The 16,769-nt window shown below is 40.2% G+C and overlaps 1 protein-coding gene across 1 annotated transcript; it reads left to right on the top strand.

Moving 5' to 3' along the window:
* Positions 1-9,411: 9,411 nt before the first annotated feature.
* FGF23 (fibroblast growth factor 23) lies at positions 9,412-12,790 on the top strand (the record flags this gene model as incomplete). Its single annotated transcript, XM_079546552.1, has 3 exons — positions 9,412-9,634; positions 11,759-11,862; positions 12,353-12,790. The coding sequence occupies 3 exons, from the start codon at positions 9,412-9,414 to the stop codon at positions 12,788-12,790; spliced, it is 765 nt and encodes a 254-aa protein (XP_079402678.1).
* Between the last annotated feature and the right edge of the window lie 3,979 nt (positions 12,791-16,769).

Raw genomic sequence — 16,769 nt, 5'->3', positions numbered from 1 at the left:
TGAGTCTCAGAGTAACCAGCTGTTCTGAAGAGCCTATCTATTAAGAACCATAAGAAAAAAAGCAAAGGTGAGATCTTGATCCAGTTTCTCAAAGATCAGAAAAACCTTGTGCAAGCAGCAAGGTTCCCTGAGCCTGCCGCGGACCAACTAAACTCAGAAAATCAGGCAAACAGTACACATCCAGGTTGCCTTATTGGCGTATGTTGCCTGAACTGGGCTGGGTCTGCCTGCTCAATGGTCTCACTACCTGGTGAAATGGGCAAGATCAGAGATCTCATCTCCAACCTCGTCACAACAGGAAAGCTGAAGAGATGAGCATCACTAAGTAGACTGACTTTGTAGCCTGAGCTTAGGCTTTCCCAAACTAAGTGCCATGGAGATGCCCTCTGATCTTACAACTCTCCCAAGGTACCAGACCCTCCATCGTCTCTGATCTCCTCACAGCACCAGCCCTTTAGAGGAATTCCATTTTATGCGTTGGGCTCATCTGATCTCTCAGGCTCATTGAATGCAATCCAAACTCCACCATTACTGCCACCACCACCCAGGCCTAAGTCACTATGTCCCTTCTCGGTATGCTGTCCCTTTGCTGGCTCTGTGCTGCAGAAAAGCCCACTGATTACCCTCAGCAACTAAGCCACTCCTGAGCCTAGGACTGTGTGAGGTATGCCTCACTGGGAGGGGAGTATGTTGCCAGACTGTAGACATTAATTAGACTTGATCATGAATGGCCTGAGTTGAAAAGGACCACAATGATCGTCTAGTTTAAACCCCCCTGATGTTTGCAGCAGTGCCAACCACCACACCAGGCTGCCCAGAGCCACATCCGGCCTGGCCTTGAATGCCTCCAGGGATGGGACAATCCACAGTGTCTCTGGGCAACTTGTTCCAGTGTGTCACCACCCTGTGTGTGAAAAAATTCATCCTAATTCCTACCTTCCTAACCTACATCTCCCCTGTCTTAGTTTAAAACCATTCCTCCTTCTCCTATCCCTATCCACCCATGTAAACAGTTGTTCCCTATCCTGTTTATAAGCTCCCTTCATGTACTGGAAAGCCACAGTGAGGTCTCCCCAAAGCCTTCTCCTTTCCAAGCTAAACAAGCCCAGTTCCCTCAACCTTTCTTCATAGGAGAGGTGCTCCAGCCCTCTGATCGTCTTAGTGGCTCTCCTCTGGAACCATTCCAAGAATTCTGCATCTTTCTTGTGCTGGGGGCCCCAGGCCTGGATGCAGTACCAGATGGTGCCTCACAAGAGCTGAGTAGAAGGGGACAATCACCTCCCTCTCCCTGCTGGCCACCTCTTTTTTAATGCAGCCCAGAACACAGTTGGCATTCCAGGCTGCAAGCACACACTGCTGGCTCATGTACAGCTTCTCATCCACCAGGATCCCCAAGTCCTTCTCTACAGGGCTGCTCTCAAAGAGATCTTCCCCCAGTCTGTATAAATATCTGGGACTGCCCCCAGCCCAACTGCATTTGGACTTGCTGAACTTCATTAGGTTCACATGGTCCCACTTATTCAGCCTGTCCAGGTCCCTCTGGATGGCTTCCCTTCCCTCCAATGAGGTGACTGTGCCACTCAGCTTGGTGTCATCTGAAAACTTGTTGAGGGTGCACTTGATTCCATCATCTATGTCATTGATAGAGATGTTGTAGAGAATCAGTCCCAAGACCGACCCCTGGTGAACACCCAGACATAGAACTGTTGATCACAACCTTTTGGCTGCAACCAGCCAACCAGTTCTTAATCTCAGTTAATGGTCTTGACCAGCCTTACCTAAAACTTCTTCCCATATCCATGGCCAGGGGCTCTATATTAGTTCACGCCCTTCCCGAGCTGTCTCAACATACTATTCTTTTCTAGTTCATTTCTAGTTCAGCCATAGAACCCCCTAAACTATGGGCTGACTTTACAGCCTGGCTTCTGCTCAGTTCTGTAACTATGGACCTGCCTAGCCATCAATCAACCTGATCCTGATGAGCAAATGCACCTATTTACTAGACCCTAGACCTTTCTTACCACCATGATGTTTTGTGAGTGGACCCAACCATCATTTCTGTGTCTGCCTTGCTCCCCATCTTGACTACTGTTGCTGGACTGTTGCTGGTTGGTGAGGACTTGACCTGATACTTGTGATTTATTCTTATTGTGTTTCACCTCAGCTCTCAGGTCATCTGCTAAGGATCAGGCTCAGTCCACACTTCTCCTTGACACCTGTTTTTCACAGTGACTTACAGTGAGTGATTGTCAGAAAAGAGAAGTACTTCTCTCTGTTAAAAGATTGTCATATCCTAGCAGGATTCTAGATCAAATGCTCCAGAGAAAACAATTTTTCTACTTAATAGATTTTGATGATGTATTTGGCAAACAATTTAGTGCTTCATGCAGAAAAAGCAGTTTGCAGATACTCCATGCTTCACAATTACACATGCATGATCATACAAGAATCAAATGGAAAAACTGGATTGAGATACATTACCATAACTCTAAAGAACAATGCGTCTTCAGAAATTAGTAGCATTAGAATGAGAGATTACTGTGCATTTTTACAATACTGTACAATCCACAATTCTGATTCCATAAATGGAGGAGAAAGACAATTCTGGGAAAAGGTTCATGTTGGAGATTTGTAATTGAACAGGTAGTAGTCAACAGTTTATAAGATGTGGAGTAGCATTTGGGAAATCAAGGATCAGTGCTCAGCTCTGCCACAAGCTTCTTACATGACAGAGGACACGGTGCAGTGTTTTCTATGCATGGGACACAAAAAAATGATAATGTAAATAAATGCGTTAAACATACATTCTGTATTGGGACACTTCTTCCAAATGGGGTGCGGTAAATATGCCATCAACCCATTTTTCACATACTAATAATATTATTTCCCTCTTCTGTATTTGCTCTTCAAGTAATGAAACTCCATCTAGATTATTTCTCCCATTGCCTTCTCCAAGATAAACAATACCAGATCCAACAGCCTGCTCTTCCATAACATTCTCCAGTCCAGTTCTGGTGGACCTTCTCTGGCTGAGTTCCAACTTGTTAACATCTCTCTTTGCACATTCTCCAGAAGATTTCTGGATCTCTTTGCAGCCGCTGTGTGGTTTTCTCAGCAGATAGTCAGGTGGCTGAAATCTATCAGGAGGAGCGCATGTGACCGCACCACCTCCTGCAGCTAAATGAAGAAGGGCTCATCAGCAGGCTTCCCTTACCTAAGCCCTCTCACTGAACCCCACTAGCTCTTTGGCTGGGATCTGTTTTCCCCTTAGAACAAGTGACATCCATCTGTAGTCATTAAGACCAGGTGCTGAATAAATTGTCCCATGGTCAAAAAACCTGAAGTTCCTGTGGCAACACCAGTCTCTCAGCCACTTATTCATTACCTGGGTTTTCCTAGCCCACTGTGTATCTCTTGCTGCTCCAGAAGGGGTAGAAGAACATATCAGTTGTGCTCCCGCTCCCTCACAAACTGCCCTAAAGCCCTGAAGTCTTTTTTGATCATTCGCAGGCTTATCTGAGCTACTGCCTGCCTGAACTACCAGTAATGGGTAGTAATGAGAGGGGTGAACCAGAGCTGGGAGTTATGTCCTTGACTCACGTTCCAGGGAGGCAGCACACTTCCCTACAAGTCAGGTCCAGTCTGCATATGATGCCCTCTGTTCCCATGAGGAAGGAATCACCTGCAACAATGACCCTTCTTTCTTTCTTGGCAGAGGATGTCTGGAGATGCAGTTGACTGCCTCGCCCTTGGCAATGTCTTAGACAAGCCTTCCCACGCCTCCTCGCTCACCTCTTCTTCAATTTCCAGTGCCTCAAACCTATTTCTCAGGGAGCATATGGGGAAACAAAGTCGGTAGGGAAGGGGTTCACACACAATGCCAAGCTAGGACTGTCTGCCAACTCTCCCCATCTCTCAGGTCTCCCCCTCTGCCAGTGATAGGGCAGGTGGTACATCATTTTCAAGCGTATGTCTCCTTGGCACATTTCTCTCTGGCATGCCCGGGAGTTACTCCACCACTCAATCTCCTGCTCACCTCTCTCCCTCTTCCTTGAGCTCTGCAACCATGCTAAGCAGATCTCCCAACTGCTCACACCTCACACAAGTGGAGTTCCTGCTACCCTCCCCAGGCAGCAGCAGGCTCAGGCACTCCCTGCAGCCAGAGACCTGAACAGCCACATTCTTGGGAAGGAACTCTGTCTGAGTCACCACAGTCTTTGTGGGACAAGCTCATTGCCTGTTGGAGACCATGGTCAATCTGTGGTCTTGGAGACTGCCCATAGGTAAGTTTGTCTCCCGAGCGAGGAGGGACTGTACTTCCACGTCCTGCCACACATGCTACCACACCTGCTGCTGCAGTGTGCTGTGGGTTCTGCATGCACTGCCTTCTCACTGTACCTGGACATGTCACTGCCCTCCCAGAAGCTTTTTCTAAGGCAAAGGGCGTGGATGCGGTTCCATTGCTGTGGCAATGCCCACGCTTTGTCAGCCTCTCGCGGGAGCCGCCCAGCTGCTCTGCTTTCTCAGGGTTCCCCTGGCAAAGGAACCTCCTGAAACCCCACTGTACCTTGTGATCTATCGCTGCAGTTCTGGCCAGCACAGTTCTGAAGCAGCTAACCTCAGTGATTAAGACTACACTTCTCTAGACAACACTACCTAGAAATACAGGTCAACAGTACTGGATGTGCCAGTAAAAGAAAAACTGTTGTTCAGTGCAAATTTCAGCTGCAGCCCTTCCATAGCAGCTCACCAGAAAACAACATTCTGCAATGACAGTGACACGTACGGGGCATATATTCGTCACGCTCTGGAATTCTTGACCTAATGTATAGACATTCTGTGCTGCAGATTTTCATGTTATTTTCCATAATCCTGTAACAGCCAACATGCAGATCTAAAAGCCACTTGTATGACTGTGAAATTTCTCTTGTATTAAATTTTTAATGTATGTTTGTATTCCATGCAATTTCAGCTTACTGTTGAGCTTATCATCAGAGGTCAGGAAGACATTAACTTCATTTCCATCTTTATGTAAGTTCTCTATCATTTTTTAAATTTCATCTTCGTCATTTTTAAGTGTCTCTTTCCCCAGAAGAGGAGAAATATGGCTAAATGAACCATGGAACAAGTGGTATTGAAGCGACATCTGTATCAGAGACATGTTTGGGACAGATACATGGGTTAGTCAACCTCTAACATGTAAAAATGTAGATTAGGGCAAAGGAATGGATAGCAGTAAAGAATATTTAAAAAAAAAAAAAAAAAAAAAAAAAAAAGGCGCCTTAGGTTGGATTTCTATGTTTAAAGGGCATGTCAGCCAGCAAATCTTTGTTTTTAGAAAACTGAGCAATTTGATTAGTCCAAAACTTCAATAAAGATGATAAAATCAGCCTGCTTTTATTCCTTGAAACAAAATGCATTTCCCAACCACTCCTGGCATGACACCAACTTGTGCCAGCTGTGAAAATGGCCAAAGATCACCAGGGGCCAGGTGCAGGATCAGTGTCCCAGCAGTTGTTGAACCTCTGTACCCAGGGCACTGTGGGTCATACAAGATCCTTCTCACCAGCAACAGACAGGGCGAGAAGGCAACACAAAGAAATACTGTGGCTGCAAAGAGGTGCAAATACATCTGAAAAGCCATTATGTGATTTTAGATCTGGACTAGAGTAGCATTCGAGACACCTATTTTCCATGTTTCCATCCAACCTAATCTTTCCTTGCATATGTGCTATCAATATCCATTTTCCCCATTATTATATACTTCTATTTATCTTGTCCTGCTGCTCACAAAGTTGGACTTTTATGTTGCTTTGGAAGAGTCCAGAACTGTGCATTGGTCTTGCAGTAGCTCGTAAAGCCTTTCTACTTTCCTTGTCTTCATATTTTGCCTTTTGATTTTTCTTCCTCTCTCCCACTTCGCATTTTTTGCTCTTAATTTCTTTGGCCTAAATATTTCTCTCTCTTCTTCCAGACTGTAGAATCATCACAGTGAAATGCGTGAATCAAAAAGACTAAAGTAAGATTAAAACTATGTTAGAGCACAGTTTATTATCTATTCTCATTTTCTTTCTAAGTATGGAGAATTATTCTAATATTTTATTTGAAACTGTCAATAAATGCAGTAGCATAAATTTCTTTAACCAGTGTCATGGAAACACTGAAAGATATAGATGGAAAGGGGTCCCTGGATGTTTCTAGTGCAGCCCAAGATTACAATAAGGTAAACTGCCAAGATGGATCAGGTCACTCAGGCTTTTGCTGCAGTGCTTTATCACTTTCATGGGAAGAATTTTTAGTTTATTTCCAACTAAAATTTTTGCAACATGTGATTGTAGTATATTTTACCCTAAATGACTGATAATCTTACTGAATTTTCATATATATTTTCTGTACAGAAATTGTACATTACAAATGGGCAGATCATCTGAAACAAAACGTTTTTCATGGACATTATTATTATCCAATTCATTCTCTTTTTTCTCAAATACGAACTTGCATTACATTTGGAAAACAAATGCCCTTCAAAGACAGCAGAAAGTTTGCTATGCTAGCAAACTGTTCTTTATGACATTGTACTTCATCTGACTTGGTTGGTTGGTTCTACCAACCACTTTAGGTTTTTACAAGAGAATAGGTAGTTGCAAGTCAGAAGCAGCATTCATAAAGCTGAGTTTTCTACTTCATCTCTGGGAGTCTGAAAAGTGGCATAGGAAAGCGAGGATTCTCATAGGGCACATTTCTATTTATACTGATCTTGTTTCCAGTATTACGAAAAATTGAAGTGAAAGTCAACAGTACTCCTGGGGGCAAAATACTTCACAAACAGCTGAATGCCAGCTCTTAAATTACTGAGTATCCCAGAGGAGCCCTTTGAAGGTTGCTGTGTATCTGTTTGCTCTCCAGCTGCTGTCAGGTATCCCTACAGGGGGAAGTGGAAGGCACAGCAATGTGGCCATCCTCATGGTAGAAACCTCTGTGTTAGTTACTAAGGCATAAGCCAGCCCTGTCCTTCCCCACCAGCACACTTCAAGCTTCCAAATGTTCTCACAGTGCAATTTTCAGAGCATCCACTTTACTTCCATTCCTTTTAAAAGCGTAGGTTCCTCAGAGCAGGGATTAGCCTATTTCCATGTTTCAGCACAGCACTTTGGAACACAAATGTTTGTGAAAAGGTAAAATCCACGTTACTATTCTTTTTCCAGCAGAGAGTTTAATATATTTGTTTTAGCCCAGCAGCTTATACTCAACTGCCTGGAATTTTGCTGATACAATGAAAATCTTCTGAAAATGCATAAGAATTTAAGCACGTGGAAGTACTCTTCACTTCTTTGAGATATTAACAAAAAAAAAAAAAAAAAAAAAAAGAAATAGGTTCTCAAAACTGACACACGCTAAGAAATGGCCTGAATTTCACCACAGAACTCTTTCTATGCAGCTAAGATCTCAGAAAGAGTTCAGAACACTGTGTAATGATAAGCACAGAAGGGCTTTATCATGTATATGAAATATTGAATGAGAAAAACTGCATTCACAAATAACAAAAAATATATGTGCCTCTTGTGGAAACCTTTGTAACTGCTTCTGAGATATTCACATCCACATTTCTACAGTAGTCAAATGAAAGAGAGCAAAAGAAAAAAAAAAAATGCTTATGTTTGATACCAGACAGAAAAAAAAATAGTGAATAATTTTGACACTAAATAGATACACTTAAAAAAGGAAACAGAAAAGGAAAAAAGGTGTTTTTTTCCTTCTTAGATAGCTTTTAAATTATTATGGCAAAATGTTTCAGATGCTGCAATCAGTGAAATGTCCGTAGGCTAGATTGCTTCTCAGTAAATACAGTTTTGTCAATCTGCTCAGATTGACCCTTATACACTTTGGCTGGAGAATGCTGTCATTTACACAGGTGCAAGTTTCTAGATTTACACAGGTGTAATAGAAGAATTTGGCAGAGTTTTGCTAGTTTTAAGCTTTAAAATATCAGGTCAACTGTCATAGTTTTATCAAGTTTTAATATATTTCTGTGCTGATGACACTGCTTCACAGGTGTTGATAGAACAAAGAATTTTGCAGTGTCTAACTAAAGCCTGTAACCTACTAACATCTCTGCCTGAAAGCAGTGAATCCCGGACCACTAGACTTAAAATCTCCAGGCGTCTTCTTAAAAAGTGATTCATTTATTGTTTAGTACTCTTTTCATCATAAATACTCATTTCTGAAACAAACAAGCAAACAGCTAAACACAGCCTACTTTCACAACTATTCCTATCACTGTTGTTTAATCTGTATAGTCAGCATCCCATTAGTACAGTACTTTTATACAATAATCAAAATAATATTGTTTTAAGTCAGAAAAGTTGTTGATGAAACTTTTGTACATTGACAGGACAAACAAAAAACAGATAAGGTATCTTGGAACAATTTTAACATCGCTTTACATTTATTAATTTTCTATTTACTCACATCCCTTTGTAGCTTTTCCAAGCTTGTTTGCTATACCCGAAGCAATAGAAATGTGCCAGTAGGAATGATTTTAGTTTTGATTCAGATCCTAGATCTTCTTGCCATGCTAATCTGTGTGGCTCAATAAAAGACTGCTAACCAAACATGCAACAAGGGAACTTGCAGATTCTACGTGTTCTGGAGCTGATCTTCAGCTGTTTGGTCAACTCCAAATTATCTAAGTGATTCAAACAGGAGAAATAAAAGGGAGAGCTTAGCTGGAGTGAGGTGTGTGCACATCAAGTTTCACTTGCTTAAATGAGGCAACACAGATATCAGTCCAACAAACTCATTGCTAAACTCACACCATAATGAAGGAATCAGGCTCAGAACAACTTATTCTCAGATTGTGATGTATCTGTGATTTTTTTTAATTTGTGTTTTTGGCTTTAATTTGCTGTTTTCAAAAAATCAGAATGCAATTTAGAAATGAAGAGGGGAGGCAGAAATCTAAATCTGAGAAGAAGAAGAAAAAAGATACATTTAACAGGTCATTCTCTTCACAGAAATTACAGTGGATTGCTCTTTCTGGATTTAACAGTAGAGGCATGGGAAATTTTCAGATGTCACAAGTTTGCCGATAACACTTGAACATATGATTAGCTTTCGTGAGCTGTCTTTAGAAACCTTATATTTTTTCCCCCTACACCTTGCCCAGAGATCCTACGTGCTTTCCTTCCCCTGAGGTTTTGGAAAACTTAAAATGTTGCTTTGACAAAAATCAAGGATGTGGACAAGTTTTTTTTTCCTGTGTGATGTCACTTTTCCTGCTCTTCATAAGCCCCTGCAAAGAAGGGAACTTATCTGAGGATTCTTGCTCCAGACGCAGACAAACAAGGGAAAGTGAGAAGCAAAAGGAGTATCAAGTTTCAGATACTGAACAGCCACTAAGAGCTGAGAACCATGCCACACACCAGTCTCTGCAGCTGCCTGGAGTACATGCTGCTTGTGCTCTGTATCCTGAAGGCTGCAGTTGGCTTCCCCAACTCCTCTCCACTGCTGAATCCCAGCTGGCGGAATGGAGATCAGCTGATGCACTTGTACACTTCTACAGAGAGGAACAGCTTCCATCTCCAAATCAATGCTGATGGCCACATCAGTGGTGTTCCTTACCAAACCATTTACAGTAAGTAACTTATTACGGACCCTCTGTCTTCATGGGAGCAGGGGAGGACTAACTAGAATTTTGCTTTCTCGCTACCTATAGAAAATTCCATCTTCTTGGGTGGTAAGCAAAAAGAGGAGCAGAGCTATGGAATCAAAAACACAATTATAACACTCATTTTGTTTAAGAAATAATTTTCTTCAAAGAAATATAACAGGTGAGGAATATCTTTGTTGAAGATAACTAAAGTTGTGTGGTTCCTGTGATGCTCTGCAAGTAAAAATTACCTGGATTATCCTTCATTTCATGATTTTACCCACAGTTTCTTGTGGAATTTTTTATTAGTAGTTGATAATGACATATCCCAAAGAGCTACTTTTCACTGCAGTGATAACATTGCGCTGAAAAAAATCACCATAGCAGTTGTGAAAACCTGATTATGGTCATAAAATATTTTGGGGTGGAGGTGGGGTACTAAAATTAGGTCATTTTCTTCCAAGTGTATCAGTACCACTCTTTATTGAAAATTGGTTTATAAGAGAATCTATAGATATGTGTATTTAATGCAGATGCATGGCAGAAAATCAGTTGTGCATAGAATGTGGGTAATTAAGCATGCAACAGTTGATAAAATGGGGGGAAACTGTGAAAGTCCAGACTGTAATAAATGAAGTGCTAAGCCTTTGGGGTTCATCAGAAGTAATTGTTCCCTTTTGTAACTAGAAGGTTCTATCATAGTTTATTTTCATGGAAAATTCAGGAATTTTTTGCTGGATACCTGCCTGAACATATTAGCTAGTTAAAAAATAAATAAAGAAATAAATAATTGAAATAAAAATAAAAAGGTGTAGTTTGGCTTGGTTTTGTTGTAAGTCATTTTTTTAGGACACAGAGTTCTTAGATAGGATTCCAAAATTACTTATCTTTTAGCAGTAGCTATGCACACAAGTAGCTACGCATCATAAAGTCATTTTTATTAATACTGCATAACATGCCCTTCATCCACACAATTATATTTAATAAGCACTTCTTGTGATACTTGTGCAAAATAATATAAGGAACAAAAGAGAATTTTAGAAGTTTACTTTATCAAAGAGAAAAAATAATCAAGTTCCCCTATTTCTCTTTCAAGGAATTGATGAAACACTAGTAGGAATTTCTGCTCTGTCTTAGTGTTATTTTTCCTGTATATCTATGGGTTTTATAAAATTTGTTTTTAGGCATGTTGGGCAATAATCAGGGAGATGCAAAAGAGAAAACAGCCAGTAAAAAATCATGTTTTGCCATATCTGTCATGAAAAAAAATCCACATATATTTGAAATGCTCACAGGAGGGGTTGAAATCAAACAGTTAATGAATTCATGAAAGAGAGGATGACTGAATTTCTGCCAGGTCACCACACTACCACTGCCATTGAGATTCCAGGTAAATAAAAAGTCCAAAGTGCTGCTCAGGCTGGGAGGAGGCTGGATGTGTACAGCCCTCCTGGGTAGAGACTAAGGGTTACAGGGGACACACTCTGTTTAAGAAGATGGCAAGCCATCCACCATGATCCACAGATCAAGGAAAATTACTTTTCAGCCTTTACTTAGCACCAATAAACCTGGTCTTGGAGTACTATAAAAAACTCTTTGAGATGGATGTGGCGAAATTGGAACTGTTCTAAAAGAGAGTTTTCAGGATAGTCAGTGGCCTTCAACACAAACAATTTTGGAAAAGGTCGAGGGAGCTAAGCTTATTTAACGTAGTAAAAAGTAGTTTAAAGTGAATATCATAGGGCAGTCATAAAAATGAGGCAATCAAACTCCCTCTGGTCATGGCCAGGGACAGAACATAGGAAAAACTGTCCCAGAGTGGGCTTGGGTCTTCAATTGGGATGTCAGAAAAAAAAATTGTTTGGAATGTTAGTTCAGCACTGGAACAAGGCATCAAGACATGTAGCGGCATCTCCACTCTAGGAACTTTTCAAGGATCAAACAAAGCCACATCGAATCTGATCTAGGGTGCACAATAGTCCTAATAAATGACATAGAAGATGAGTTCAAATCCATCAAAGGACATTTCTAGTCAGTATATGGACCAGTAAGGCAAGAGTGTGGTGTCAAATGGGATTCTGGATTTGACATATTTGCTTTCTCAAACAGGTGCCCTAATGATCAAGTCTGAGGGTGCTGGTTGTGTTATAATCACAGGTGTGAAGAGTGGACGCTACCTATGCATGGACATGAAAGGAGACATTTTTGGATCGGTGAGTTACTTTTACAGATAACAGGCACAGGCACAGTCTGCTACATACAATCCATTTCCTCAGCTAGGGCAAATCTGTACAACTACAGCAGTAGGATGTAGATTTTGGCAAGCTGAGAACCTGCCACTTAGGTTAAGCTTTCTCTCCTCTTTGATTGTTCTGAATTGTAGAGCTGATAAAGAGCACATCTGAGTTCCTTCTGGAATATATGAAAGCAGAAAGAGATCCAATGAGATCTTGTAATCTTGCTGTGGTATAGATTCACAGTAGCTCAAACAATGTAGCCCTCTGTTGAAAGCAGTGTTGGCTAAGTAACACCTCTGTTGAAAATTCCATATTGGATTAACATGAGTTGTCTGAGTTGCAGACCTGGAAGATCGGAAAACACCTTCTGCAGGATCTCGTCTGTCTTTTCCTCTTTAACAGGTGTTTGTCCTTAACCAAATCGCTTTGTTGACATTTGTCTTTTTTTTTTTTTTTCTTCTCTAAGCATTATTTCAGCCAAGAGGACTGCGTGTTCAACCAAAGAACACTGGAAAATGGATATGATGTGTATCAATCTCCCAAGCACAACTTTCTGGTTAGCTTAGGCAGAAGTAAGCAAGTTTTCGTCCCTGGTATGAATCCACCACCGTACTCCCAGTTTTTGTCCAGGAGAAACGAAATCCCTTTGTTTCGATTCAACACACCTGAACCCCACAGAAACACTAGGAGTGCAGATGTTGATCCAATGGATCCTCACCAGATCCTGGTCCCACAAAGAAAGGTCTCTGCATTAGAGTCTCAGCTGCAACTGCAAATGGACTTTTCCCATGTGCCCAGAGAACCCATGAGAGTCAATCAGAACGATGTGGTCAACCCAGATGATCCACACGCTATGATGGATGCCAGGAGATATGCTAGTCCTCGCTTTTACATTACAAGATAATGGCAACCACCTGCAAATTGATGACATGAATGAATATAACAGACAGAAGTGCCTAAAACACTCAATCTGATTTCTAACCCTCAGGGTGGGCTGCTAGAAACCCGAAGAACATTGGAAAAAAAAAAATATTTCAAATTTTGTCCTTATGCATGACGGTTTACTGAAAAAGGATGTTGCACTCTGCTTTACTGAAAAGACAATCCATTTTCAAAATGTATAATAGAAACTAAATATTTTACGGTCTGAAATACCATTAGTATGCCTAAGTGAAAAACAGAATTCACTTGAATGTAATGATGAACTAGTGTTATGTTACTGATGTGTCTGGAAGAAGACTTGAGCCCTTTAGGATTAGAAACTCCAGCAGAGGCAGAGAATCTTCTTACTAGCTCACTTGCAAGCACAGCAGACTAACTGACCAACAGTGTGTTATATCATCACATAAAACTTGCTATATATATTCTTAAGTGTTGAGATTGGAGCTTCGGTCTCTTTTCGTGCCCATAGGAGTCAGAAAGTGACCACTCTGGTGACAAAAAAAAGCAGTGCATAAGGAAAACTGGAGTAGCTGACAGGGATCAAATGGCCTTGTGTAGACAGTCATTTCTGACACCTATTGAATCCAAGCTGAGGTTTGAAAAATGAGTATTTGAGTCTCACCGTTCTCTCAAGTTCTCTGTCACATCTCTCTATTCACTTAATTATAGCAACACAATATGGAAATGCAATATAGAAACATTCATTAGTTTTGCATGTTTCTAACCCAGAGGGAAGTACCAGGATCAGTATATGCCAAACAGGCTAGTTTATTTTGCCCAGTGCTCTCCAAGAAAAAAATTCCCCTCGGATTATGCCTCATAGGCGAATTATTAACGGTTAATGCAGACTCACATCTAATGAGTAAAAAATTAAGCATGTATTTAGAAAAGGAGCATCTAAGTTTGACATCAAAGTTTTTATCTAATTCTAAGCAGCCATCAGATGCTTTATATCTGTAAGAGTGAAATGACTTCAATATTATCAGATTTCTAAATGTTGACAAAATCTAGGCATCTAGATTGACATTTGTCATGGGTAAGTTAGTTACCAAAACGTAAATTCCATGTATATATTTGAAGTTTACCAATCTTTAAGTAAGATAAGATATTTGCAGAGTTGAGTTTTCTTTCTAACTTAGGTGAAAAATGGTTAAATTTAGTAGAGCTTCACTGGTTTTAATGGAGCTACATAGAGGATTCTGAATATTGTATACATATTTAGCACTTCTTCTCCTTTATCTCATCTACTTGTAGTCATATATTCCTGGAATTTTAAATATATGTGATTCTGAAAAAGTGCTTGATATACTTCAGCAGAAATCAATAGCATTAGAAATCAACAGATAGAGAAAATTCCAGCATGGCAGATACGTGAAAATATCTTTGTGTTTTTTGTGTGTGTGCACTTTCTTCCATTTTATTTAATAGCATATTTAACAGCCTGACACCAGTCTGAAAGTGATGTGTTTCATCCAGCTTTTTTTATAGAAGTAGCACATCATAAGATGTCAGGCTAGATTCTAGTCTTTCTCTTCCTACTATTTAGTGAAGTAATTCACTGAAGCCACTGAAGTCAGAATCGTGTTACAATATCAAAAGTAAGGCCCTCTGTTTTCATGGAAATTGCTGAATATTCACTGCAGAGTCTGTCCTGCTGACAGCATTTTAAATAATCTACACAAACATATATAAATATACACACATAAAATATCTTTTCATCTACAACCTCCAAGTAGTTACTTTAGAATAACCACACTATCTCATTCTGCTGCAATGAAGGTTTTGCCAGATAATGCGGTTCTTAATTCATACAGGATTAGGATTGGATCAAGTGTTATGTCTCACAAATTATTTATTATTATCATGTTTATAATTAGTTTTTAAAGGAAAGAAGTTATTCTAATGGATTGGGGAATTGCAGGTCAGGGAGATAGCTATGTGTTTTCTTGCTTATTCAAAACACCACAAGAATTTTTACCTTGTTGCCTATACAGTGGGAAGACATGATTTTATGTTCTATTTAATAATTTTATTTAATTCCTTTACCATTGTTGGCTTTCTCTCCTTGAGAACTTTTTACTGCAGTTACAGAAGCAGAATTTTTTTCTGTGCTCCACAGAGTTCTCTAGGACACAAAGTCAACAGACCTACGGAAGTTTGAATCACGAAAAGTTCTGTCTCAATCCATATTAAGCTTTGATGACAAAAATCTCTAAGGTTAAAACTCTATAATATCTCTATCAGTGCATAAGAAGACAAAAAGTGTTGCTCAGAGATTTAATCCTTGTGTGTTGAATGAATGCACAGTAAATTTTGCATCAAAAACAAGTTTCCAACTATAAAGAACTTTATCAAAAGTGTCAGGAGAATTATTTCTTCAATGGAGATGCTGGCCATCACCAGCTAGTTAGAAAGCATTACTTTTTAAATATTGCAATATTTATTTATTTATTTGAGTGGGTCTTATGTCCTACAGAATATTTATAAATATTTATAACAATGAATTGTGCTGACTATTATAGTGACTATTAAAATAAAGGTACCAATAAATATTTCTTTCTCTAGAAATGGTTGATTTTATGTTGTTCATTTGGGCCTACTCTTCCAGAAGAACTTGCATGAACAAACAGTACTACTTGTTCCTGAAAATGTCTGTTCTACTATCCTCTGTGATTCTCAGCTTTAAAAATTGAGGATTCCTGGCTGTTTCATGCACCACACCTGTGAAAACTAGGTGAAATATGATGAGAAAAACAAAGCCTTAGTAGGTGTAAACAGATTTGGAAGAGATTGTCATATCTACTGGCATCAACAAAATAGCAACAGAAAACTACTGGTCTAGCAGTTCAGTCTTGCTAGGAAAAGTGATTCTGGCTTCAAGATTAGGCAAATTACTGTTGCTGCTATTTATTTTACTGCTGTATTCCAACACTATTCGTATTGCTGTACTCAGGCTTTGTTTTGCAGCAGGCACATCATGGATTAAATAAATTGCAGAACATTTCTTTCCCATGGTGGTCCCCAGGCCTACAAAGACCTAACAGAGATCTTCAAAATGACTAAGTGCTCTTGGGTCTGACAGATTATTTCCTTGCAGTGCTCCCTCACCATGGGTAACCTACGGTGCTCAGTACAGTACAGTCAGTGTTAATGAAAGCCATCGGTAGCATCTTTCGCATCTTCCATGGTTTCATTACCAAGAGAAACATCATGTTACTAAGTACCACTTAGTACTGCTGCATTTGATGGTATGAAGATAATGGACTTCAGTGGGAGAAATCAGGTAGGTGGGGTTCTCTATCCTCCAAGATCCCCCTCTCCTCCCATTGCTATAATATTAGATCTATGGCCTTAAAAGGAGGAAGAAGCACAATAGAAATATGCAATATGGATTGAAACATATGTGAAACCTCATAGATGTCAAGGCATTATACAAAAATCAGTATTATCACTTAGTTTCCCGCATTTAAAATCTTGGTACTGACTTGGGACCTTTTGAGCACACTCAAGCTGTGCACAGGGAAATAAAAAGAAGCATGCTGCAGAGCAATCATGCAGCATAGAAGAAACAGACTTGGAGATGCCTGGAATGTGTGGATGACAACTTCTTGACACAGGTAGTAGGGGAACAGACTAGGGATGTGTTGCTTGTTGACATAGAAGATCTGACCTCTTCAATGACCTACTTGGATGCATCCCATGCATTAGAGCACTGGAATGTAGGATAGCTCAAGACAGCTGCTTGACATTCAAGCACCACTTCTTCCAGTCTCAAGATCGGTGCATCCCTAAGAATAAGAAATCAGGCAAAGCTGGCAGGAGATCCCACATGGATTCACAAGGAGCTCATTAAAAATCTCAAATAGAAGAAGAAAGTTTAGGAAATGCGGAAAAGGGGTCTGACCAATTGGGATGAGTACAGGAATACTGTCAGCGCATGC

This window comes from Tetrao urogallus, assembly GCF_951394365.1.
Source record: "Tetrao urogallus genome assembly, chromosome: 1".
NCBI classification, from domain to species: domain Eukaryota; kingdom Metazoa; phylum Chordata; class Aves; order Galliformes; family Phasianidae; genus Tetrao; species Tetrao urogallus.
The sequence above is the reverse complement of the archived record's forward strand: the minus strand, read 5'-3'. Positions and strand labels throughout refer to the sequence as shown.